The sequence below is a fragment of the Python bivittatus genome, unplaced genomic scaffold, assembly GCF_059951505.1.
Source record: "Python bivittatus isolate LINGU-HERP-01145 unplaced genomic scaffold, Pbiv_v1 ctg000340_np1212, whole genome shotgun sequence".
In the NCBI taxonomy this organism is placed as follows: domain Eukaryota; kingdom Metazoa; phylum Chordata; class Lepidosauria; order Squamata; family Pythonidae; genus Python; species Python bivittatus.
The window spans coordinates 3553473-3580952 of NW_028277056.1; the positions used below are offsets into that span (position 1 = coordinate 3553473).

The 27480-nt window shown below is 45.2% G+C and overlaps 1 protein-coding gene across 2 annotated transcripts in view; it reads right to left on the reverse strand.

Annotated features, from left to right (window-relative positions):
* The window catches only part of ARHGEF17 (Rho guanine nucleotide exchange factor 17), a 151472-nt gene that overhangs the window by 18562 nt on the left and 105430 nt on the right, over nucleotides 1–27480 (reverse strand). For both annotated transcript variants that reach the window (XM_088140446.1, XM_088140445.1), the window contains 11 exons: nucleotides 26180–26296; nucleotides 24966–25058; nucleotides 14320–14496; nucleotides 13070–13120; nucleotides 11046–11155; nucleotides 9692–9777; nucleotides 8429–8547; nucleotides 7541–7754; nucleotides 6827–6900; nucleotides 3137–3330; nucleotides 143–381 (listed from right to left, as the gene is read on the reverse strand). In XM_088140446.1, the coding sequence (XP_087996572.1) occupies nucleotides 143–381; nucleotides 3137–3330; nucleotides 6827–6900; nucleotides 7541–7754; nucleotides 8429–8547; nucleotides 9692–9777; nucleotides 11046–11155; nucleotides 13070–13120; nucleotides 14320–14496; nucleotides 24966–25058; nucleotides 26180–26296 (1474 nt within the window). The remainder of the gene's footprint in view (nucleotides 1–142; nucleotides 382–3136; nucleotides 3331–6826; nucleotides 6901–7540; nucleotides 7755–8428; nucleotides 8548–9691; nucleotides 9778–11045; nucleotides 11156–13069; nucleotides 13121–14319; nucleotides 14497–24965; nucleotides 25059–26179; nucleotides 26297–27480) is intronic.

Here is a 27480-nt window from a genome sequence, read left to right on the forward strand (position 1 = left end):
TGCTTATTAATGCAATGAAGTCCTAGTCGATGGACACTGGGTTAAAAACAACAATTCTGGGGGACGGGGGGGGCGGAGTGTGGAATGGGACTTTTGCACTTCATGTCACCGTGTGCTATTTTTCAGGAACCAGAGAACTCACTTGTAAAACTGGAGATGGTGGAATGGCTCTGAAGCGTGCCGGAGGGACTTGGGGAGGACTCATCATCGGTGTCGTCGCTGTCAAAAGGGACAAGTTCCCGGCCGGTGCTGTCCACTGGCTCCGAGATCTCCAGAGAAGAGCCCGAAATGGAGATATGCAAACATGGTTGAGGTGCAGCCTCATCCAGGGTGGGATTAGCGGGCTCCGAGGCTGGGCTGGCCAGAGAGATTGGACGTTCCCTGGATGCAGAATGCGTTGCAAAGAGAAAGTGAGTCACGGGACGTGCTAAGCATTAAGTCTGAGTCTGCGCGTGAAGCAGCAAAATATGAACCCCAGGAGAAGACAGGAGTAACACGGAGGTCTCTGGGGGAAACAGGGGAGTGAATGACCCAAAGTGTATGGCGATGTCACAATGCAGGGTCTACCTGTTTTGGACTACTGTTAAGATATTGCATGTGTGTGTGAGTGTGTGTGTTGGAGTTGCATCTTTTTGACAGAACTGCCAGATTCTGCAGACCCCCATGCCAGGGGCATCGGTGCGGATGTGTGCACGGGCGTATCAAAAAAGTCAAGATGGTGGTTGTGGCCACACCACAAAAATCTTGCTTTTTATCATGCACATTACACACCACATGTGTTGAAAGGGTGCGGGGCTTGGATTGTGGGGCGGCAACAGCGCTCTTGACTTTTTTGACCCTCTCCCCTCCCAGATGGCTGGGTGTCTTCCCCTTCCATCCTGCACTCTAAAACAAGTAGACATCTAGCAATTCAACCACCGCTTCCAGTCCTCACTCTGGCATCTTGTTGGAGAACATCATTTGCCCACGCCACTCCTGGTTTATGCGGTGTTGTGTCAAAGCAACTAAATCCCCCCAAGCAGACGTCGTAGAAAGAGATTATATACATTCTATGGAATTCCAATCCAGAAAACAGAACCAGCCAATTCAAGCCACTTGATAGCCACTATGAAACTTTTCAAAATATAAGAGCTTCAGAGCACCCTGCCAGATCAGGATAAAGGTCCACTTGGTTGAGCGTCCTGTTCCTTCCATGAAGACAAATGCCATCTTCTTCCCCAGTTCAGCGTTACACGGTTTCCAAATCTAGAACATGGCTGCCAACGGTCAACGGGAGGCCAATCCGGTCAAATGAATAGCCATCAGCGTATCCACTAAGGATATACTGGTTGGGTTCCCCCGCCCCAAAAATATCTGTTTGGAGGAATGGGGTAGTTGGCTGGTTGATTCAGTGTGTGTTTTGTGTGTGTGCGAGAGAGACCGAAAGAGGGGGAGAGAGATGTAATCTTTGCCTTAGACCAGTGGTTTTCAACCTTTCTGAATCGGCGGCACAATATTGAATATAGCTGTAGTTCTGCTTTATTAATACACACAGTGATACGAATAATTTTAAAGACTAATGTTCAACTGAAACCAGAACTTTTCTTGCTGGGACTAATGGACAGACAATTAGAAAAGAGCTAATGGAAGATTGGTTTTATATTTAGAGATTATTTTATGCACAAAAATGGAAAGAGTTTGAAATACCCATAATAGAGGAATGGCTGGTAAAGATGACAGAATTTGCAGAGACGGCAAAATGGACTTGTCTGATTAGAGAAAGGACAATAATCACATTTATTAGTGACTGGAAACCCCTGATGGACTTTTTGCTGGAAAAACAATGAATTTGTGATTTATGGGTTTGATGATTAGAAAGGGTAGACTATGGAAGGAAGGAAATTACGGTGTAACCTGAGACAGAGAAGGTAAAATATAAATGTACTTGTAACTGTTGTTAAGAAGACCAAAAGATGCTTCTTTATAACTTTTTCTTTTCTATTTCTTTCCTTGCACTTTTTTTCATTTAATACTTTTCTTTATTTTCTTCACTTTTTTCTTTTGAAATTTGTATTGTTTTTATTCTCTTAAAAATTGTTTTAATAATTATATATATTTATATAATATAGCAGTAGTTATATTATATATATATATATATATAATACAGCAGTAGTTCTGTGGCACACCAGAAAATTATTAACGGTATAAATGCATTTTTAAACATGTAAGACACGATTTGAGGGGAAGTTACACAATTTAAAAAAAAATATCTGAACTGTATTGAATACACCGATTACACCGATTATACATAATACAAAAAAACTATTGGAAAAAAAACATAAGGCAAAAATCTCGTGGCATGCTGGAAACAAGCCGATGGCGCACCTGTGTGCCACGGCACGCCGGTTGAGAACCAGCTGCATGAACCAGGTATGAACCTATGATGGTTTCCTTCCTGGGACAGAGCACTGTTATGTGAGCGCAGCCACTCTGTTTTGCTAACCTGGCTTTCGCAGGTTGTGCGAACGGAAAGCCACGCCAACCAGAAAATGCTCTTAGTCTGTTTTGGATGTATCACGGGCCCCTTTCTTTGAAGGCCCAAGAATTGTAGGGTTACGAAATGTCCCTGCCCTGGTCTCTGAGCCCAGCATCTCACAGGATTGTTCTGGGGACAAATGGGAGGAAGCACTATGAACAGGTAGTTCTTGGCTTATGACCATTCGTTTAGCGACTGTTCGAACTTACGATGCCACTGAAAAAGTGACTTATGACCATTTACGACCTTCCAAGCTGGCTGCTGACAAGCAAAACAACGGGGAACCGTGTGATTCATTTAACAGCCGCTGCAAACAAGTCGTAAAATCGGATGTGGTCATGGGATGCCTCACTTAATGACCACACCAGTTAATGACAAATTTTCCAGTCCCTATTGTGGTCGTAAGTCAAGGACTACCTGTACACTGTCTTGGGGTCCTGAAAGAAAGGCAGACTATCAATCTAACAATAAATAAATCACACACACACGCACGACCCTTGAATGCCCCTTAGTCTGATCCTTCTTTTCTGCAGTGGAACCCTTGAAAAGCCCCCCGAGATTTGCATGCAGAGCCCGCCTTGAGCACCACTGGAGGTAGAGGGAAGTTGGTGGGACTCGTACCTGTAGGTCCTCTTGAGACCAGGCACCGAGGCGATGCACAGGATCCGGGCGGAACAGACTGCGATGCAAGCCTCCACGATGGGCTCCTTCTTGATGCTGAGCAGACAAACCTGCCCGACGTAACCGTCGCTGTTGCAGACCCAGACCTCGTAGGCATTCTCCGGGTTGTTGTGGCTGGGGGAGGCGCAGGAGAACTGGAGGGAGGCAAAGCAATTCACCCTTAAGATCTTCACGGGCAAGAAGCAAAAGGGGGCAGTTTTCTTACTCATAAGCCATTCCAGTTAATCCAGCTCTGAGTGGCTCACACCCCTAAATTCAGTAATAACACGAAAAGCACAACGTAGCAAAACAATAGCAATGTGAGCAACACCAATGTCAGTTCCAAGGCACAATGACCAAAGCCAGGCGTCTCTGGATTAAAAGGCAACCAAGGTTTGCACCAGCCTGGGACCAAGGATGAAAAGGTTTTCCAGGAGAGGTCTCCTTTCCCTCCTGAATAAGCCAGATGCCACCCCAGGGATTTTGGATCTCTGGGACAGTAGGATGGAGCAGAGAACACCTGCCATTGTTATACCTGTCTTCCACAGACCTGCTAGGTTGGGTGGGTGGGTGGGGGGGCCCACAAGCCACACAATGGCACTTCCTAATACAGGTAGTCCTCGCTTAATGACTACCCTGTTTAGTGACCATTTGAAGTTATGGTGGTGCTGAAAAACTAACTTTACAACTGGTCCTCACACTTATGATGGTTGCAGCGCCCAGCGATCACACGATTGCCATTTGCATGCTTCATTGCCAGCTCCCGACAAGCAAAGCCAATGGAGAAGGGGACAGTAAAATCGCAAGTTGTGGTCACATGATATCTCACTTAACAACTGTGGATGATTTGCTTAATGACCTGGTGGATGTGATGTCAGTCTATTGTGATCATGTGATGTATCATTTAATGACCACATTGCTTAGTGACCAAGTTGCTGGTCCCAATTGTCATCATTAAGCGAGGACTACCTGTCAAGCATTCAGATCCGATCAGAGGAAAAAGGTCTTTTGTCAGTGTGTTATTGACCTGAGGAACCGGCTACCACAAGATGTGGTGTTGGGCACTAGTTTGTGTGAGAGGTTGCGAGGAGGCTGGCAAAGCAGCGGGACGGATGCTGGACACAGCTAATCCACAGATAGGAGCAGAGCTTGCTAGTGGCTTACCCCAAAATGGCAGCATACATACCAGAAGACACAACACAAATTCTGTTTTGGAGTTGCATTCAGACAACACCCTAAGCCTGCTTATGAATTAAGCCATTTGCTAAGGCAGTGCAATACCGTGCAGCATGACGTAAATAAACGGGATGAAGGTGCATGACACACCAAGCCAGGAAAAGACCTCAGCAAGGCAAACATCAGGTAGGCGTAATGCGTTGTGCAAATGCGCCAGCTGCGTCTATTCCTCACTTGGCCAAGCGTGTGACGTGAACGCAGCTCTTTGTCTTCCCTCAGATTCCCACAATGCCCTAAAATCTAGGCAGAGGCAACAGCCCAAAATAACCGGATAGCGACGCTCAGCTAAGCCATAATGTAGCTGATATGCTTTTGGCTTACTGTCATGTGTGAATCTGGCATTGTGGCTATTAAATCACACTTATCATTATAGGTGAACCCAGCTGCTGGCTGATGTGAGTGGCCGCTGGGTTATAGATACAGGGAATTTTGTTCCTTGGTGCTGTATGATGAGAGAGTATTATTGTGATGCTCTGCTGGTTACCGTTTTAAGGTTTTCATTGCAAATTGAGACGTTTGGGGTTGGTTACAACTGAAGCGGCCTCTAGCCCCATTATGTAAGTAAATCAGTCAATCACGGTTTAATGGAACGTGGGAAGTCCGTCGTGGTTCTGCATCACCATCCAAGAGGTAGCAAAATGCAGGAAAATTGGATGAAGATTAGCTGAGGCGAGCTGCAGTGCAAGTGGCATGCACGATTTTACAACAGTCCCCATTAAGGATTATGTATTTTTTGGACAAGGAGGAGAAATCCGGGGTAAATACAGGATAGTTACTTGATTCCTGGCACCTTGCCGGGGACAAAGGAACCTGCTTGTTTGGGAAAATGTCAAAAATCTTAGCTCTTCTTTTGTAATGTAGTGCAATTTTTCTTTGTATTCTGCAGTTAGTTAATTAAGAAAACAATTACATATTCACAAAACATTATGATGCCAGTATGAAAGGAGCACAATTTGCATTGCAACGTCATGACGGACTTTCTTGTGCTCCCGCAAGGACCCAGGTGGTTGGTGAGATTCAATTCAGTTCAATTTGTTATGGCCGCCCACTCCGTTAGAGGCAGCTTAGAAAACCGAGGGCACAATTAAAACAATTAAAAGATGGAAACTCTGTGTGGATATGTGCAGAGTTGTTACCAGATAAAAACAAGAGAAAGTTTCTTTGGGGTTTTTTTTTTGTATTGATGCTTTGCTTCTTCCTAACAGATACAGCACTGGTTAGGTTGTTAGGTTCAAAAACGCAATACTTTTCCAAGAACAGAAAAAAATTACATTTATAGTAGGCTTTTTAGAGGGCATAGTTTATAGCTAGCAACAGAAAATGAGGGAAGATGGCTAAGCTTTTCACATGCACTGATGACCATTTATGGAATAGCAGCTTCGTAATAACTGATTAGAGGTGTGTACATCGGTATCTTTTTGTATAGTAACAGCAAAAATGCCCTTGCAATAGCATAAAAGCCTAATGTAAAGATGATCAAATCAAAGTTATCAAATAACTCTCTAATTCACCTTCCTAAACCACAAGAGAGGGTTTTCTAGGTTTAGGGTTGCATGAAATATGTTTTGATCTTCATTTAGTATGCTCTATCTTTACGCATTTTAATTATGATTGCAATAATTTTAAAATCAATTAAACTCATATTGATTCTCTCTCTTTTCTTCTTAAATCACTGGTCCTTCCAAACTTACAGAGTTAGACATTCTCTTTTTAAGGTGAAGGCTTCATCTGGGGATTTACAGTCCTCGCCCAGCAAATATTAAAATATTTTTTTTTCAAACACTGATGAATAGGATATAAACACCAGGAGGAGGCAAATTATGAGACTTCCAGGGTGACACATTCCTGAAAATGCCACAACTTATATATTTCTGTCCGATAACTTGGTAGAAGTACATAATTGTGGCATTTGCGTGATTATATCATTGTGTGTGTGTTCTTCTGGCATTTCTTGCAGATGCCGCTGTTAGCCTAGGTTAGTGTTTCTCAACCTCAACAACCTTAGGATGTGTGGACTTCAATTCCCAGAATCCCCTAACCAGCATATGTGGACTTCAATTCCCAAAACTGCATTCTGGGAGTTGAAGTCCAAACATTTTAAAGTGGCTAAAGTGGCCTAGGACATTTGCGTAATAAAAACTTTGCCTGTGACTAGAAGAATATTCAAAGTGCAGACATCTGCATTCCACTTCAGCAGCCAGCTCTAAGATTTAGGGAGAGAGAAGCAAAGTGAGCCAGGGGGGAGCTGCATTCTTCAATGCCAGTGCGATAAAATTAAGCGAGTTGCACTAAAGGGCCAGTGGTCTGGCTTCTGAGCCCTGGGCACGTGGAAGAGTTACTTCCCAGCGTACTGCAGAATCTGTAGCAGGCAAGAGAAAGGACAATGTGGGCTGGAGTGAAAAATCTTGCACCTACTTGCATCCCACTCCGTGTTTTCATAATGGGAATTGCTTTCAGGAACTCGGGGTCCAGACAATTTTTGTTAGAAGCTGGATAACGAAAGAGAAACAAATAAACTTGTAGCATTAGCTTAAAACTTCATACCGATGTTCAGTTTTATCATGCATTTTATAATTTCGTAAGTAATCGATAATATATTAGAAAAGCACGATCTCCACTGTATTGTAGATCCCTTGTTCACTTATTTTATTTTACTATTTGTATTTTACCCTTTTATTCTTTTTACATGTCTTCTATCGCTCCTTGTTTCTATTTTTTCTTTAAAAGTTTCATTTAAAAAACCCACAAACTTGTAGCATACTCCAATCAGTGCAGTTTCATAGCAAAAGCAGAACACACGTTTGAATAGATTAATAACTTGCAGCTTTATTGATGCTGCAGGTCACCCTATTTAAAACCGTAAAATGTTTTCATAAAGAGCACATGAGCAAATAAATTAGTATCTGGCCTCCACCAATTCAGATTGAATAATGAAACGCTTATCCTACCACCCTCTGATCCCTGTTCATAGAAAACCAACATGTCAGGGAGGATGCTGCAGGCTAATTTTCACAGTGAGCTGCTAGTTTTCTACCTGTGGGGTGTGTGGGCAGGAAGGAGCATTTACTTTTGTCTGGAAAGGGCTGCAATTCCTTCTAACCTGGGCCAAGCCAACAAAGGAAGCTTTACCTAGCTTTTTCTTTGCATCCTCGAAGCCTTGTTCAAAACTATGACGTGCATCTGGATTGGGAAATTCAAAAATATGAGAGTCGGTGCTGTCGGATTTGGTAACGGTGAGCTCCATTTTGTTGGGTGGAAAGGACATGGTGAATGACATCGACTGCTTCTCCGTGAGTTCCCGGTGGATGGCAGCCATTAAGTCCTTGATAACATCATCCAGGGTCTGAAGAACAGATCAGAGATCAGAATTAGTGGCGTGGGAAGATCAAGAACTGGTGGATAATGTGAGCTGTGCTGAAAGAACTGGCTAGGTCACCATGCGCCAAGTTTTTCCAGCAGGGTAAAAGAACTGAAACTGGGCGCTTTTGCAGGTCACGCTGTTTTTAGGTTATGTCATTATCCAGGAGTAAAAGTTTAAGCCCTTGAGACCATCCCTCATTTGAACCTGCTTTAACGTGGAGGCAGTAAAACCCAGTCGGGTAACGAAACGTTTGCAAGAAAACAACCAAGCTCAGAGAACCCCAAGGACTCCGCAGTAAAATTGGTTGGCTTGTATTTTAAAACATTTTAGTATTCAAACCAGTAACAGGGCCAAATGTTGATCCAATGCATTTGAGAACGTTCAAAATCCGAAGGCTGACTGTGAATTAATCTTATATTTTCTAAATGTGTGGTATCTGCATCTCTAGCCATCAAATCTCAGCGTTTTTGCACATATTCCAATGCTGAACCTGTATCGCTCTATCAGATGAAGGAGATGGGAGTGCTCTGTTTCCAATGGGCTGGACCCGGGAATGGTTTTATTATTGTTGCCCGAATGGGAAAGTTTGCATTCTCCAGCTGCATTTTTCATCGAAGCTCTACTTCCCTGACATTTTGACGGGGAACAGTGCTCACCTGGTGGGGGAAACTGAGAGTCTCAGAAAGTTTGCTGACTTGTCCAAGCGTGCTCAGGTCTTCGTCCAGGCGGCAGATGGCCTTCTGGATGCTGTCGCGGTTGGTGGACTGAGAGCTCCCTGCGTGTGCAGAAACGATCCATTTAAGGCCTCGCACTGGCATATACCCCACAGATCATAGGGTCATCGATCAGAGAAAGGGGTGGGATTACGTGGCTCTGTGTCTTTCCGCTAGATCTTAAAAGATACGCATGCATGGATCGATTCCCAGACTGATACGGTTCTGGAGACCATGATGCAAAGAGCAGATTTCCCCTTTATCGGAGAAGGGACTTACCTCGTAGGAAGGCCGTTAGAAAGAGAATCAGAATGTCTTTGCCATAATACAGGTAGTCCTCGACTTATGACCACAATTGGGGCTGGAACTTCCATCACTAAGCGATGCGGTCATTAAGTGAGTCATGCCCGATTTTATAACCTTTGCTGCAGTCATTGAGTGAATCACTGCAATCGTTAAACGAACCATGCTGTTGTTAAGCGAATCTGGCTTTCCCCATTGACTTTGCTTGTCGGAAGCTCCCTGGGAAGGTCGCAAATGGTGATCATGTGACCCCAGGATGCTGCAACCATTGTAAATACATGCTGGTTGCCAAGCACCTGAATTCTGATCATGTGACCGCAGGGATGCTGCGATGGTCATAACTGTGAGGAGTTTCAGTCTTGCAAGATTGATGTTAGCCCTGCGAGGTAGTCCAGATAAGAAGCACAAGCAGGAGTACTAGCTCTATCTTTCTTATAAAGTTACTTCGACAGAATCTTGCAAGACTGAAAATGCTCCTCCCTTCCTTTCCTTTTACTCTCCGGAAAACTAGGGAGGGTCCCTTCTGAAACGCTTCCCACGCCTCTTCTTTGATGGGCTGAGACATCAAACCAGGGTGATGTGGAAATTCCCTCAGATCAGTGTTTTTCAAGCTTAGCAACTGTAAGATGCATGGACTTCAACTCCCAGGATCTGGGAGTTAAAGTCCACGCATCTTAAAGATGCCAAGTTAGAAACAGACTGCCTTAGGTCAATGGTTGGTGAGTCTTCGTCATGTCAGTTCTGCAGACGACATCCCACCGTCCAGGTTTGGCTCCTGTCCTACAAGTCGCCAAACCTGATTTAGACAAATCTCAGCTTCAAAGCTCCTCATGAAAACGATCCCCAAGCACTGCAGCCTTTACACCAACCGGTTCTAGCAGTACAAGAGTAGCCACCACCAACCTTTCACAATGTCTACGTCTTCCAGAGGCATTTTCCAAAGCAACTTGTACTTGCTGGCGGTGTCTATCACACTGGCTGCCGTGTAGCTGGAAGGAAAATTGCAGAAAGAAAAAAGGAGACCGAGGACTTGCAATAGCAAAGCTGATTACTGTTGTGGAGAAGAGCAGAGGAGGAAGCTCCGTGTACAGTCTTCAGCTCGCAAAGAAAAGACAGATTACTTTATAAATCTAATAAAGAAAAGGCTCCCTCTAGTCACCGTAGACCCCCAGTGACTTCTCTTTTGTTATTTTTGCTGCTAAAGGCCAATAAAGTCTGGAAAATATAGGAGCTGCATAATACCTGTAAATGTAATTGTGCAAAACAACTTGCCGGTATGCAGATGTATGATCTAAGTCTATGATTTAGCAGCATCAACAGCATCTGGAGCAGTGTTTCTCAACCTCAGCCACTTCAAGATGCGTGGATTTCAACTCCCAGAATTCCCCAGCCAGCAAGTTGGCTGGGGAATTCTGGGAGTCGAAGTCCACCCATGCTGGCTGGGGAATATATTGTATTTTATTTTATTTTATTTATTTAATTTTTCAACCACCCATCTCCGCCCAATGGGGGAACTCTGGGTGATTCACAACAAACATTAAAAACATACAATATTTAAATACATAAAACCTTAATCAAAAACATTATTAAACAGGAGAAGGAGGGTCCAAGAGGATGAAAAATCTGAGGCTGAAGGCAGAAGGCCTCTATGGGGAATTCTGGGAGTTGAAGTCCACCCATGCTGGCTGGGGAATTCTGGAGGTTGAAGTCCACCTCTGCTGGCTGGGGAATTCTGGGATTTGCTAGCTGGGGAATTCTGGGAGTCGAAGTCCACCCATGCTGGCTGGGGAATTTATTTATTTATTTATTTATTTATTTATTTATTTATTTATTTAAATTTTTCAACCGCCCATCTCCCCCCAATGGGGGAACTCTGGGCGATTCACAACAAACATTAAAAACATAAAATATATAAATACATAAAACCTTAATTAAAAACATTACTAAAAAGGAGAAGAAGAGTCCAAGAGGATGAAAAATCTGAGGCTGAAGGCAGAAGGCCTCTATGGGGAATTCTGGGCATTGAAGTCCACCCATGCTGGCTGGGGAATTCTGGGAGTTGCTGGCTGGGGGATTCTGGGAGTTGAAGTCCACCCATGCTGGATGGGGAATGGTAGGAGTTGAAACCCACACATCTTAAGGTTGTTGAGGCTGAGAAACACTGCTCCAGAGAGAGTGTTTTTGCATGTGTTCGTGCACTCTCATCCTGAACTGGCCCGACTCTAAATCCTGCTGAGATGTAGGACTGCGTACTTACAGACTCATCGAACTCCGCCGCAGAGACCCTGACTTGCGTTTCAGCGTAGTGCACGCCAACAAATCAGTGAAGAGGAAAAGGGAACGATCCTTCCTTCCACCCACAGGCTTCTGTAAGGAGATCCAGGAAGGGTCACAAGGAAACCATGCAGGGCTTGTGGGCATGTAAGGGTGCAAGCTTTTGGGCCCCTCAGATCTCTTTTATCTAACCGAATGAAACTGCACTATTACACACGGAGCAAACTTCCCTAATGTTGCATCCTGTTGCGCGTTTTTAATGGGAGAGGGGCAGGTTAGTTCGTTCTAGTTGACAAATGCTGCGGGGAATGGATGTCAGCCTCGCAACGTAACCCCCACTCAGGAACCAAAGGCCACAGAGGTCAGGGCTACTTTTATCGTAAGAGTGCTAGGAGCAGAAACGTGCAAGTGTGAATGGGCTCTCCCCTCTCTCACTTCATCTTTGTGTGAACTAGGGAAGAGCTCGTCTGAGACGTTTTTTCCAGTTATTTTCTTGGTCTAGGCTCAAGCCCCACCTATCTTGGTAGCATCTCTTCCTTCTGCCCTTCAAGGCCTTTCCCTATGTCCTCTGCACAGGATCGAGCTTTAAGACGCTACCAGACCTGATTTTTTGCTCGAATTAACAGGGCTCTTTTAGAAACTTTGAGAAGCTGACCAGGCACAACATCTGATATTAGTGGGCAACAGGGAAGGTTTGTCGGTTCTCCTGCTTGGCCCACAGGCCCAATCTCTGGGCTGGGCACATGAGCTTTAAAGGGATTGGATGATGGAACTCCAGCTGTGCAAGACTCCCTTGTATGTCGACAGCTGTGTGATTTCCAATTGATCAACATGAATTTGGGAGTCACCATAATAGGAATAAAAAGGTCTCATTAGTCATGGGAATAACGTTTCTTCAGATTAGGCTTCTGGAGTCAGGAATGCTTGAGGAAAATCCAGGAAAAATCCTTACAAGCTCAAAAACGGTAATTCTGGTAGGTCTCTGCTTCCTGTCTACAGGGGTATATAAAATCTTCTGTTCCACATTTATTGCACTAATGTCTGTGCAAATTAGTAGGGAGAGGCGGCTAAACTATCGCATACTTAAAAAACTCTGATTCTGCTTAAATCTGGTCTCCGCGTCATGGGGCTTCTGTTATTTAACATGGTTTTAAGTAAATTGTCTTTGAAAATAAGTGAATTCTCTATCCTGAATTTTCCGGCTTGAAGCCTTTAATATCTGTGCCCGTTCTCAGCTATTCTGCGAGCAGAATTCCCTGCAATTTTGCTATCAAGCGGCAAAACTAAAATCTGGTGTAAGATGAAAGAGAAAAGGGAGATTTTGCACAACTAAATATTTGTCTCTCCTGATCCAAGGTTCCCATAGAAGCAACGTTTTGATTTGTTATTTCCCCTGGCTGAAATGTTCTGGGGGCACATGGTACAGTCCTCTCGAGGCAATGGTGGAGGAGGCACGGAGGGAGAGGAATGGTTTAAAAGCATCCTTTAATTTATAAGGCAAGGAGCTGAAATGTCCAGGTTACAAGTCTACGTGTTTATACGAAGGGTGGGCTGGTGCTAAAAGGCAGCAAGACAGACGACTGAGAGATGCAGAATTCAGCTTCAGAGGCTGATCCCACAGCAAAATAAATCATTTGAAATAGGGGTGCCCGGGACTGATGCAATCCAGAATCAGCGCACAAAACAGGCTATCAAACCAGAATAGAATTACAGTTCAGTCTTCTGCTTGGGGAAGGAACAGTGGCTTACATGAACTAATTTTCCTTATTTGAACGAAATGGGAAGTTCTGTTTACTCAGAAGCTTCACGTTTCTTCCTCTATCTGTATCTGGGCAGGTGATTTGGAAAGGGGAGAAGGGATGGGGTTGTGTTTGCAACAAGAGGCTGAATCACAAACTAGCCAACGATGCTTTAACGTGCAGTAGGGTACCCTCCCAGCCCACACGGTTGGTTTATGGTTCAAGGGCATCTGCAGGGGAGGCCGCTCTTTGAAGAAGGAACTCTTACCATTTCTATCACCATCTCCTGCCGTAAGAACCTCCGAAGGGGAGCCTGAAGCTGGAGAGATGAAAAACCAGATCTATCAGTGCCGCCTCTAAAGCGTTCACTAGCAATTGTAATAATAAATCCAAAGTCACTACAGATAAGTAAAACTCCTTCAAGTTGAACTTAACCACTACCCCTCTATGGACACATCCATTTGGCTTCCTTGACAACAACGCAGAAGAAGGCACTGACGTTGTGTTCTTTGGGGATTGTCTTCACGGACAAAGCCTACGGACCACCAGGAGATGCTAGAGTTGTATGATTAATACTTAATACTTTCTGAAAGCCTCTCATCCAAGTACAAGAAGTCCTCATTTAGTGACCACAACTGGGACCAGCAACTCAGTCGTTAAGCAAAGCAGTCGCTAAATGAAACCACAACTGTGCTTATGATCTTACTTCAGCTTTCCTTCGCTTTACAGATAGTTACGGTGGCACTGAAAAATGGAAGTATATCTGATCCCCGAAGTTCCAGCCATCGCAGCACCCCGAAGTCATGTGATTATGATGGCGCAGGGAGCCATGGTCACGTGATTGCAATTTGCCACCTTTCCTGCCAGATTCCCACAAACAAAGTCAATGGGGAAGCCAGCAGAGAAGGTTGCAAGTCACTCTGGTAAGTTGCTCCTGCCTGCACACACCAACCCCCCGGCTGTGGGGAGTCTCTGCCGGCCCTCCCAGGCCTCCCTCAACTCACTTGTGGCCTCCCAGGACCTCACCCACCCTCTTCTGGCACCCCTGTGCTCCTTGCCTAGGACACCTGCCGCTTCCCGCTTAATGACCCATGCATCTTGGGGTTACGACAGCAACCAGGACTGCCATCGCCAAGTGATGCAGTCATGTGACAATGCGCTTTACAACTGCATTGCTTAGCAACAGCAATCCTGGTCCCTATTGCTGTCATAACCCGAGGACTACTTGTACAGACCTGAGATTGTAAATGCGAGGATTGGTTGTAAAATTACTTTTTCATCAGCATCGTGACTGCAAACTGTCACTAAATGAAGCAGTCGCTAAATGAGGATGATCTGTATTAATCCTACAACCCTAACATCCCCTGGTGGTCTCTTATCTGAACATTACCAGGGCCTGCTTAGCTTTTTTTGAGATCCACCAAGGTTGCCACCTAGTACACCTTATGTAAATGCACCCCAAAGCTGTGACTAATTTGTGGAGGGGACTCAGCCCTATCTGAGAACTTAAGAACTTACATCTTCCATTCCTTCAATATGTGATTCAATCTCCTGCAGTATGCGAGCGTTCCGCTCCACCTCTTCCGCGCTCTTCATCCCTTTATTGATCTTCTCAGCCACCTGCTTGATGCTCTTCTGGGCTTCTATCAAGAATGGATAGTCTGGATGCTCCTCTGAAGTATGTTTCAGAAGGTCCTGGTGGAAGAGAGCAGCCATCGTTAAGCAGAAGACAACCTGGTGGGGAAGCTGGGAAGAAGTTTCATTTCTGCTCACGCACTGTTTGCTAATGGCCTGTGGGGCAAATCAGAGATGAGAAAACAGGCAACAGCAATGGGTCTGGTTGACCCATAGTTGTGGGGCAGAGAAAAAGGAAAACGGTACCAGTAATGGGCAGGAAAGATTATATGGGACCAGTATGCCCAAGAGTGGGTCTGTGGGATGCCTACTGAGACAGGACAGGCTGCAGAAGAGCACTCTTGTAGCTGAACGATCATCTACACGCATAAAGTGAAGAGCTCCTCAAACACAACCCAGCTCCTAGCAACTTCTTGGGTACATCATTCTGTGGTAGAAATACAGACCTGGTTTGTCCCTCCCTTCTTCTCAGATTTTTTTTTTTTTAAATGTCCCAGTCTATTTTATTTTTATTGAATTTATAAGTTCCCCAACTCCATTCAGACTCTGGATAATATACAAAATTCAAAATGAAACAATCCACATAATATTAAAACACAAACTGAAAGTCTGGAGAAAAACCACCACCTTATTGCGAATCAGACAAGCACAAGGGACCTCACACCCACTCTAGCCCAAGGCCTGGGGGAAAAGCCAGGTCTTCAGGGGTCACCTAAACAAAGGGGTGGGGGGAGCCATATGAAGCTCTGGGGGCTGTCACTCCAAGGGTTGGAGCTTCCTGGGTCCCACTGGGTGGCATTGCTTAGTCACGGCCAACTCAGCCATACTGTACAGGCCGAGCAGAGATTGCAGAAGGTCCTTTAGATATCCAGGCCCCATTCCATGAAGGGCTTTATAGATATAACTAGCACCCTGAATTGCACCCAGAAGCAACTTGTGTAGCAGAGGCGTTACATGGGCATAACAAGACCTACCCTTAACTGCCCATGTCACTGCCTTGTGGACCAGCTGCAAGTCCTGAGTGGTGTTCAAGGGCAGCCCTACCTGGAGTGCATTGCAGTAGCCCAATGTGAGGTGACCAACTGTTTTCCTCTGCTTTCTTCTAGGATGCGGTGACTTCTTGGTCTAGCCAACAGCCCTGGACCTTCCTGATGGTCTCCCATCCAATCAGGTCCAATCCCGTTGAGCTTTTCCAAGAACATCCCAAAATGGCTAGGAGCTGCTCCCAGCTGCAGACCATCTATCTACACGTGTGTCTAATGTTCCCTGAAATATTAGCCAGGTTTGCTGATCCCTTTCTCCACCAGGAACAGAGTGTTTTTAAAGGGAGAACTTTCAGATTGGCGATCTCCAGCATTGGCTTCCCAAAGCTGGGGGCCACCAAGGTCTTCCCTGGGACCGACTGAGAGGAGGGCCATGTGATGTCTTCCGTGGCACTGTCCTCTCATCTTCAAGAGCCTTAGGAATAGGGAAAGATGGCAAGCTCAGATTCACAATGATAATATCCAAAGGGTGGAGGAGTTTTGGGCCCCCACGTTAATGTTTCAACAGTCCCATACAACTTTCCCAAGCTCAAACGTGGCTCTGTGTGCTGCAAATTTATTATTTGGGTACGTCAGGTTGAGAGGGCCTGTTTAGCGTAGTAGTTAAGGTATCAGGCTAGAAATAGAGAGACCGTGAAGTTCTAGTCCTGCCTGAGGCACGAAGCCAGCTGGGTGACCTTGGGCCGGTCCTTCTCTCTCAGCCCAGGAAGCAGACAACGGCAAACCACTTCCGAAAATCTTGCCAGGAAAACTGCAGGGACTTGTCCAGGCAGTCACCAGGAGTCAAGACTGACTTGAAGGCACCAACAAATAATAAAGTCAAGTTAGTAACCTCTTAATCTTTTTCAGGACCAATGGCTCATGTGGGTCTTCCGGGCTGTGTGGCCGTGTTCTGGAAGTTTTGGTTCCTAACGTTTCGCCAGCACCTGTGACCGGCATCTTCAGAGGACAGGAGCACAGACAGGAGCAGTTCTCTCTGTACCCAGGGTGATGTGACCCTTTTGTAGGTATTTTTCAGGACCCTCAAAGAAACCAGGGTGCAGCATGACAAAGGAAAAATTAAGCCCCTTCCTTGTTTGAGAGGGAAGTTTTTAAGGGTGAGCCACAACTCTGGGGATGCGTTCTGACAATATACCTAACTCTTATATCCATCCATCCATCCATCCATCCATCCATCCATCCATCCATCCATCCATCCCATCCCATCCCATCCCATCCCAATAGCCATTTTCTGGGTTTTCATAGTAAGTTGAACCTAAAATAACAGAACAGGCTGAATTTGCTCAACATGCAAAAACCATCCAAAAATGGTACGATCCCCAACCACGAGCCCAGAAAATCTGAAACGAATTGAAAAGTTTATTACAGTCCAAGGACCCAAGAACAAACATAACAAAGAAACCAAGAAACACACATGGTGACATTTCGTGGGAAACAAATCCCATGAAATTTATCACTGTTGTTAGCTGCCCAGAGTTGTGTGGTGCAAGATGAATGGCAATATAAATCGAATGAATGAATGAACGAATTCATTCATTCATTCATTCATTCATTCATTCATTCATTCATTCATTCATTCATTCATTCATTCATAAAATATTTTCTGCCTGCATCTAATCATAGCAGCCCAAAATTTGGCTCCTGCCAGAGTCTGAAGTTAGATCAGAGAAAGCCCAAAAACCATTCAACCAAAATACACACAAATCAAACTCAACACGTTGGGCTAATAAGAGCTGTTTGTCCTGACTGACCTGAACAGCCATCATGGATGTGAATTGTTGGGCTAAACCACTTGAGTGGGGCTATACCATTTCAGACAGCAGGCTCACGACACCGGAAGGAGACTCCATCAAAATTAAATGTCACCCAAGGAGAACAAAGCTTTCTCTCTTGCACACCCCAAATTCACTATAGCTCCCCAACATCTACATTTAGCTTTATCTCTGGTCTCCTTTTTGGAACGCTGAAACAGTTTCATTTGTTGGAGTTTCTGAAGAAGGAGGCACAGAAGGCCTGCAATTTGTTTTTTGGGTCTACTGCAAATCAAAGCCTGTTTGCATTGGTGGGGACCTCAGAGGTCATCTAGCCTAACCCCTACACTAAACCAACCCTGACAGGTGGTCAAGTGAAGCTCTCCATCAAAAGCTGACTGTTCTGCCGCTTCACTGCTCCTCCTGGGGGAAATGTCTTCTAACCTTCAGTTTGAACTCCCTTTCCTCTTTCACCCTGTGGGTCCTCGTCCTGTTGTGTTTTTTACAGCAAGAGATCGTTTGCATTTAAGATCCTTGTAAACTGCTATTGCATCCCCCCCCCCCCGGGTTTTCTCCTGGGTAAGCAAAATGTATGGCTGTGAGAGCTGGACCATAAAAAAGGCCGAGCGCCGAAGAATTGATGCCTTTGAACTGTGGTGCTGGAGAAGACTCTTGAGAGTCCCCTGGACTGCTAGGAGGTCAAACCAGTCAATCTTAAAGGAAATCAACCCTGATTGCTCATTGGAAGGATCGATACTGAAGCTCAAGCTCAGATACTTTGGTCACCTAATGCGAAGAGAGGACTCCTTGGAGAAGACCCTGATGCTGGGAAAGATGGAAGGCAAAAGGAGAAGAGGATGGCAGAGGATGAGATGGTTAGAGAGCATCACTGAAGCAATGAGCACGAAACTGAGCAAACTCAGGGAGGCAGTGAAGGACAGGAAGGCCTGGCGCGATATGGTTCATGGGGTCGCAAAGAGTCGGGCACGACTTAACAACAACAAGCAAAATGTGCCCAGTTTATTCAGCTTGCAGGAGTATTTTGCAGTATTTCACCCCAGTTTATTTCTTCTTTAAAAAACTTTCATCTTAAATTGTTTTTAGCCACCTCTCGCTGGTGTATAGCAGTGTTTCTTGAATTGAAAAACACCAGTCTAAGAATGCCTCCTTAATTTACTGCATTTTTTCAGCCTGGGTGTTTTGACGGGTCTTTGCCAACCCCAACCTCTGCAATGGTTTGACCACAAGACCCAGTGTCCCCAGCCATGCATTTATTCTACTTTGACTATTCAAAAAGAGAGCAAGCAAACACTCCTTGCAGGGAGGCGATCTAATGTTTTAGCAGTGTTTCTCAACCTTGGCAACTTTAAGATGGGTGGACTGCAACTCCCAGAATTCCCCAGCCAGCAAGGCTGGCTGGGGAATTCTGGGAGTTGCAGTCCACCCACCTTAAAGTTACCAAAGTTGAGAAACCTGCTTTAGCACCTTGGGAAAGCCTCTGCAGGACACCTATGTTTGGCACCGAGCGGAATTTTGCTCTCAAACTCTCTTCCACGAGCAGCATCTTCCCCGAACCCATTCTCTTGCAAAACAAACCACAGTCCATCCTGCAGCAGAAGCGCCGCCACGCTCCAGTTGGCTCTGATGACGTGCGCTCCAAAGGCGTGGCTCCCGTCCGTGGCCAATTCAGCTGTCCTGTCAACCTTCAGCCCATCCCACCCCGTCTCCTGAAACGCCAAGAGGCGCTCCAGATCTCTCTGGCAGGGTGCTCCATCTGGTTGCCTTCCCAAGTCTTCCTGCCGCACCATCCGTCTTCCATGCCCGGCTAGCCACCTGCCAGGCCCAGAGGGCCCACACGCGTTGCTGGCTGCTCAACAGTGCCAGGACAGAGCAGCGCCTGGAAGCCAAAACCACTGGGTAGAAAAGCCATCTCTGTCTTTCCTATAAGCTGCTCCTGGGCGATTCATCACACAAGAGCCCATAAATTGGGCTGGTTAATTGGCCAGCTGCAAGCATGGAGTGGCACCACCGCTGGATAATTTAGTGCCCACTTCGCCAATCATCAATCCTGGCGGGGCTGAAATCCAATGGGTAATTCTGGGTGGGCCAACGGCTTTGTTCTGTCACGGTTATTTATAAGGGCAGCCAGGAAGGAAAGGACTGTGAGGCCCGTCCTTCGCGTATTTCAAAGTCCCCCAGTGCCGCCTACTGTAAACGGAGCTGTTGCCAACGTTTCTGTCTTTCATCACGCTGCTGTGCAGCGCTCCGTCTTCTTCTCTCTGGGCTTTGGCTTCACCACCCCGGGATGCGTTTCTTCCTCAGCAAGCGTTTTCTGGCCGGACGCTTCCTTGCGCCTTCCCGGTTCCCTCTTCCACGCCACAACTATGTGAGTTCGTAGCTACCCACTTGGGGAGCGTCTGCACATTGCTTCAAGCGTTAGGAATTTGGCGAATGCTGACATTTACTGGAGAGTCTTAAGATTTAAAAAGGCTCAGAAAGAATTATTTCCAAAAAATAAAATATGGAAGCATTAAATCTTTCTTGGATCAGGCAAAGGTCATCGAGCCCAACATCCTGTTTCCAACAGTGCTAAGCCAAATTCTTCTGGGAATTCCTTCTTTATTATTATTATTATCTCACACACACACACACATCCATCCATCCAGTATATATTGGTCAACTCAAGGTGGCAAGGGGTCCCTCAGATCTAGTATTCGAGAGGTATTTTGGTTAACTATCATGACTACAATGGCTGGGAATTCTTACCCCAACATCTCTGGACTGTGGCAATGACTGTCTGAAGGTGCTTCATCCTGAACCACCTTAGGAACTCAGAAGAGCAACTATGAAGACAACTGTTAACAGGGATTCAGAGATTAAGACATGGTTCTCATACTGCACAAAGTCATGGTTTGCTTCACCATTTTGTGCTGAACAAACCTCAACACACTAAACCACCAATCACAGTCTGCAAATCACAAAAGCGGAGGGAACATAATATGTTACACCAAAAGCAAGCAAATAAATCACATTATGGTTGAATGTGATGTGTGAACACAGCCCTAACTTGGGCTTCCCAGCTTTCTTGATCAAATAGATGCTGATCTACTGCTGTCCAAGGGTGAAAATTGGGCTCAACTCCTTGTAATTTCATGGAGACAGCCATGTTGTTGTCTTGTAGCAATATGGAAGTCACAGACTCCTAGGGTTGGAAGGGACCTTGGAGGTCACAGAATCATAGACTCTCAGCGTTGGAAGGGACCTTGGAGGTCTTCTAGTCCAACCCCCACCCATAGCAAGAATCCTCAGACCATGTCAGACAAATGGCTGTCCAACCTTTTCTTGAAAACCTTCAGTGATGGAGCCTCCAGACTTCAAGAGGTAGGCTGTTCCACTGTTCCATAGCTCCCAGAGTCAGGAAATATCCTCTTTATTTGGAATGTGGATCTTCCTCCATAATATGGGCATGTGGTACCGCACTGTCTTATACCAGAATGTTTTTTTCAACTTCCCAGCTCTGGAAATTTCCTGGTGGTCTCTCATCCAAGGACTAACCAGGCCTGATCCTACTTAGCTTCCAAGGCCAGCAAGACTGGCCAAGAACTGCCTCCTACTGGGCAGGGGGGAAAAATGGGTGAATGGTATCAGAGTTTCAAAGCTCCTTGCAAAGAGAAGGAGCGAGGTGCTGCCAATTACTGGCACTATGATACAGCCACTGAATGACGTCTGTTAGAGCAGTGTTTCTCACCCTTGGCCATTTTACAATGTATGGATTTCAACTCCCAGAATTCCCTAGCCAGCATGTCCATGCATGTGCACAGATGTCCACACTTTTTAAAATGGCCAACACTGAGAAACTCTGGCTTTTATATAAGTACAAAATTATATAAAACTGAGCTGGTCTTGGTACAAATCCTGAGATTATCCAGGGCAGGAGCAAATGATCTGTAGAGTCGGAAAGCTGGGTGTGAAGTTGTGAAAAGATGAACCACAGCTGTTACTAGTCCTCCTCCCCCACTCCTCCTATCTTGCACTTATTTTGTACGACTCAAGTTGTCGTACATCATGCTCCTGCCTCCTACTTTCCCCACAACGAGAACCCTTTGGGCTGAGGCAGTGTGACCAGCCCAAAGTTACCCAACTGGATTCCATGCCTCAGGCAGGACTAGAACTCACCATCGCCCAGTTTCTAGCCCAGCATTTCCTGTTGGTGATCCACATGTTATGTTCTGCATCTCAGGATGCTGTAAAAGCCAGAGGAGCAGAGCCAGAGGACCCTCCCCGCAAACCTAAAGGCTACTCAAGCAGGGGTGTTCGGGGGGTAAAATAAGTCAAGATGGCAGCTTTAACGTGATTGAAGCCATGCCTGCTTTTATTTTATTTATTTAGAAAATTTACATGGCTGCCTAGCTTATACAAAATAGTCCTAGGCAGCTCGCAACAACTGTCAGTAAAAATAGAATACAGGTAGTCCTCACTTAGTGACCACAATTGGTACCAGCAACACTGTTGCTAAGTGCTGCAGTCGCTAAGTGAAACCACAGGAGCATGACAGGCTTATGACCTCATTTCCTGTGATGGAATGGTTTGATGAAGGCCGCGCTCGGGGAGATAAACATTTCCTTAGCCCCCAACAGGAGCGTGGGAAGGTTAAGAAGATGAGACTGGCACCACCCTAAGGAATTCACGGTGTTTTGGCTTGCTGGCTTGGGAAGTTTAGATTGAGTCTAGAGAGACTCTGTTTGAGGTGGAAGCTAATAAACACAACAGAACTGTATCTGTACTGTCTCGTGTAGTTCTTTCGGCTGAACCTGACACTTCCCCTTTGGTCGTTAAGTGAGTAACCACGGCTATTAAGCAAGACATCATATGACCGTGACTTATGATTTTACTTCCACTTCCTCTATTAACTCTGCTTGACATGAACCAGTTGCAAAGCACACAAATGGTGATCACGTGATTGTGGGATGCTGCGATGGTCAGAAGTGTGAGGAATAGTCACAGCTATTTTTTAACACTGTTGTAACTTCAAACGATCGTTAAACAAGGCAGTCAGTAAGTAAGGACTACCTGTAACTCACAACCATGCACCTTACAGAAAGAAGAATCATGCCACCATGCTGCCATGAGATCCTGTCAACTTCACATTTGGTCATCTGACTCCCATCCTAGCCCAGTGCATCGCTCCACACCTTTCTGGATGTCCCCGCAGATATGGCTTCCCTCAATTTGGGTGGATCAGGGCCATTTTAGAAAACAGATTTCTTTTCTGCCGAACGGTGGAGGTCTCAGCCCTCCTAAATGAGTAATGCCTCTTTCCCCGAAATAGATCCAAACTCAGGCTTTGAGTCAGGCATGTGAAATATTCAAGGAATTCAGTGTGCCAGAAGAGAAGACTGTCAGCACAGCCGACCATCCGGCTTCCGCGCAACTGAAAGTCGGACAAAATGAACAGCACCTCCATGTAAAACCCAGAGAGAAAATTTCCCATGGGAAATGTCTGTGGCGCATCTCACCTCCTCCACCCTCGGATTTATGCAAGAAATCCGCCTTGAGGAATCTTTAGGGAGCAAAAAGGCAAACTGGTTTTCTTTTCGGCAGCCAATGTTTATGGAGCATTCAGTTAAATGGCTGCCTCTAAGGCCGTCTGAAAAAAGAAACAGCTAAACCAAACAAACAGAAGAAGAAACGAAACCCAAGACTAAGAACATTAATAATAGCATTCAAAATAATAGTAATATTAGAAGCTCAAAAATAACATAAGGGTTATATACTTCTGTGTATATACATTCATATGTGTATCCGCACATACACGTGTGTGATCTTTAGGATCCACCATCAACAGTAAAGGAATTATTGGCCACAGACTAGCACTTGTTAGAGCAGCCACGAAGGCCTTGGAATCTATTCAGATGCCATGATGTGTCTATCCCTATGAAGATCAGAATTGTGCAACCACGGTACTCCCTGTGGCCATCTAGGGAAGCGAAACATGGACTTTGAAGAAGTAGGATAAGAAAATTATTGATGCCTTTGAACACTGGGGTTGGAGAAGACTCCTGAGAACACCGTGAACAGCCAAGAAAACAAACCAACGGATCATCCAGCAAATCAACCCAGAGGTCTCCCTCAAGGCACAAATGACCAGGCTCAAATTATCCTCCTTCGGGCACATGATGAGAAGACCCAGCTCTCTGGAGGAGGCTCTAACACTGGGAAAGGTGAAGGAAGGAGAAGGAGGACGACCAGCAGCAGGGTGGATGGACTCAGTTACAGTGGTGATGGGGGCACCATTGGAAGACCTGAAGGACCAGGTTGGGACAGATCCTGCTGGAGAAAATCTATCTGAGTGGTTGCTGACACCAATTTGATGGCACTTAATCAATCAATCAATGCAAAGACCCAGCTCCCTGGATAAATCTGTAATGCTGGGAAAGATGGAAAGAAACAGAAGAAAAAGAGGATGACCAGCAACAAGATGGAGGGACTCTGTTACAGTGGCGAAGGGGCCCCATTGGAAGATCTGAAGGACCAAGTTACAGAAAGATTGTTCTGGAGAAAAACTATCTATGTGTTCGCTAAGAGTCAACACTGACTTGATGGCATATAATCAATCAATCAGTCAATCAGTCAATCAATCAGTATATACAGATATATTTCTGGTTTTCTCAACTGCAGCCTGATCACCTTCTCAACTGGATGGGAGCTGTCTAACACAGCTGGATCGAGAGATGGCCTCTACAAGTAGGGCTATACCACTCCCTTCTTTGGCAGACCCAATCTTAGCTCCCTCTCTCGAAACGGTATCCGTCACCTCCTGAAACCCGCCCTTCACTGCCCCCACCCCTGCCCAAGTGAGCTGGGGGTAGTGCCAAGCCCATGCTGCGAGGTGACCCTGTCCATTTCACCAGAATCCACACGTTCTAAAGAATCCCAGATCGTTTTGCAAGACACTGCCCCAGTTAATTCCTTCAGTTCTGCCAGATTTGAACAAATACCATCAATTTCATCAGCAAAACATTGTACAAAGTCTCTAATTTTATTGAACCTTTTTCCCCTCCCTTTAAAAAAAAAAAAAAAGCAATATACAGGTAGTCCCTGGGTTAAGAACACCCGGTTTATGGACAACCCGTAGTTAAGAACAGAGCCTATTGTAAAATTCAAGTTAAATACACAATGATTCGAGCTGAATACACAATGATTCGAGTTCATTACACAATACTACTTATACAGTATTATACAATCATACTGTTCCGGCTTACGTACAAATTCGACTTAAGGACAGACCTTGGGAACGGCACTCGTTCTTAAACTGGGGATTACCTGTATTTCTCACCTTCAAGATTGCTAAATGCATACTATAATTAAACCTCTTTTTTCTCTTGCAACTGGCTTAAGTATAGAATAACAGAAGCCTCTCCTTTTATCTTCACAAGAACCACGAGGGCGAACAGATTGAGAGGGGAAGTGAGGCCACAAAGGCATCAGCGCGTTTCAGGGTGGCTGTGTCACCCGAAAGGACAGGTCCTCAAGTTTACATCTGCACAGATTCTACAACAAACATTTTTTTAAAACCCATCCCCTGATGTGCCACCTTGTTCTCAACAGACACTGGCATGGAACAGCTTCACAGTCATACATTGGCAAAGGAATTATGAAGATAAACAGGGAAATAGGGATATAAAATTCTGCTGTTCCGGAGTTCTTCAGTAGCGCTTTGCTATGAATTACTCACCTTGACCAGAAGTTCATAGCGTGGAATTCGTTGCACTGGCTTGATCATGAGATCGGAGAGGGCCTGTTTTTCTTTGTTTTCTCGCATGCTTTGCTGGAAAGGGCAAGGAAAAACAGAGAGAAATTTAAACCTCCCCTGGGATGAGCTGGGGTGAAGTTCTGGACATGCAGACCAGCAAGTTGATGAGATGGGGCTCTGTAAGCTAACCAACCTTTGCAGCTCACTTAACAATGATGGCTTGTGTGACCCTAGGATCTTGGCCAACTAAAGTGGTCAATTCTTGGGGCAAATTAGACCACCGCTTAGGGTGCCCAGATTCCTGTTCTAGCCAGTAAAATGTCTTGGTTGGAAATAACACTAGTGATCTTCACCTTTGGAGGACAGAGAGACACAACTTAGGGGATTCTGAAAAAGGTGATGATTTCAATAAAACTTGGCTAAATACATTAAATGACATTTCTTAGTGCCCTCCAGACATACTGCACATAAAGTTCATCACCCGTAGCCAGCAGCACGGTCAAATTAGTTACGGGATTATGGAAACTGTATTTAATATATCAGGAGGACCCCAAATTTGGAGGAGGTGGATTTAATGGTGCCCTTCAGACCTTTAGGACTCCTGCTCTCATCAGTCTCAGTCAATATGGCCAAAGATAAGGGATCATGAGAGCTGCAGTCCCAAATATTTTATTAGGCAAGGTGCCAATAAGCAGAAGAAGACACCAGCACGGTTAATGACTACGATCCAAGAAGCTGTAAACGGCCAGGTGGCTCCTTTTAAAAAAGAGAAAATCCAAAGCTGAGAACAGAGAGAAGCACAGGCTGGCCAAAGAAAGACAACGCATCAGAGAAAGTAGGAAAAACAAACAAACAAACAAACAAACCCCAAACCAGAGGCATTAAGATGACTTCAGAAACATTACACCTTGGCAAGTTTTATAATGAGAGTTATTTAATATGTTCCTGTTACGGTGGTCAACATATTTCAAGATGAAGGCAGGGAGAGACATTGCCTTTGTATCAAACAGTAAAAAGACCATGCCTATCCAGCCAGAAATCAAATCCCTTGTGGATTTCTTGGAATCCCACTGGATCCCAGTCAGGGAGGCCAGAACTAATTATCTGAAGACCGATCTGGTCATTTCTCAGAAGGCTTCTGTTCAACCACCCCTTGGTTTTGCAGAGCGAGCAGGGGAGGTGAAAGGCTGTCTTACCGCCAGAAACTTCATGAACGCCGGTCGGGCTTCTTTAGCAATCCTTACAGCATCTTTGGCATTGAGAAAGTTATCGATGTAGGCAGAATAAATATTCACCAAGATGTCTTTGGAAAACTAAAGGGAAGAGAAAGAGAATGAGCAAATCTCAGAGGTGGAATGACCACCCTGTTGAGGCTGAAGTCATTCTCAGCTCAGACACCTGAGGAATTGGCCATTCAGAATTAAACAGCAGGGTTCGAGTTCGTTCATGAATATTTATCTAGGTTGTCCTTCTTCCTCAGAACTGGAACTGTTTATTTTGTACAAATAAAACTGTTAAGACCCGTCTTTCTTTAAATGCCCACAGCGTGGTCTATTAAGGCAAAAATCCAACGTATCGAAACAGAATAAACTCTGCACTGCGTGAACATCTACATGACTCTGAAATACGTAACAAAACTTCACTCCTTTGGCTGGCATGCTATGAGTTTAACATCTCTTTTAATCAGGGCCACTATGCAGAACCTGGGCAAACATCGCAAACATCGTGCATGTGCAACTGATGCTCACTATTAAACAAGGTGCTGACCAGTAGTGTCCACAGGGGTATGGACGAAAGAGGGTCAAGATGGTGGCTATGATGGTATGAACAAAACTGCTTGTTTTTTGTGTACAAGGCCAAGAAAACAACAACACTCTAGACGGAGCTTCAATCGCATTATCATAACCTCCAACTTGACTTTTTTGATCCTACCTGCAACACCCCTGGCGCTGAGGATAGGAAATTCTTGTTGCTTGACCATCAGCACCAAAACCTGGGCTCAACCGACCTGCTTTCTGAACATAGTTTAATTACTCCTGGCGCACGGCGATTGTGTTCAGACGATCCAGAATGAATGCTGGATTGCTGCAATCAACTGATCTTACCCATGTCTACTCAGAAGGAAGACCCACTAGAATCATTAGGAGTCATTCCAACCTGAACAAGAAAGACAATTTTGCCAACTTACAAGAAACCTCCATCTGAACAACCAGCTGGCACATTTGACGCATCAGGTGGCCTTAAAACGTTGAGGACAATTTCCCAACCGACTGCTAGAATCAGATTTTGAATTATTTTGAATTATCAAATGATGTGATGCTTCTGAGTCATCTTCTGTTGCCTTCACAACGTATTCTTAATCTTATTACTGATGAAAACTAATTCCTGGGTTCAAATGCAAAGCTAGAAGGCTGCTCTTAGCCAACTTTGGCTAACCTCAAAAAGTGAAGCAGAGTTAGGCCCAATTAGGAATGGGGGGGAAAGCCCAGAGCTACAG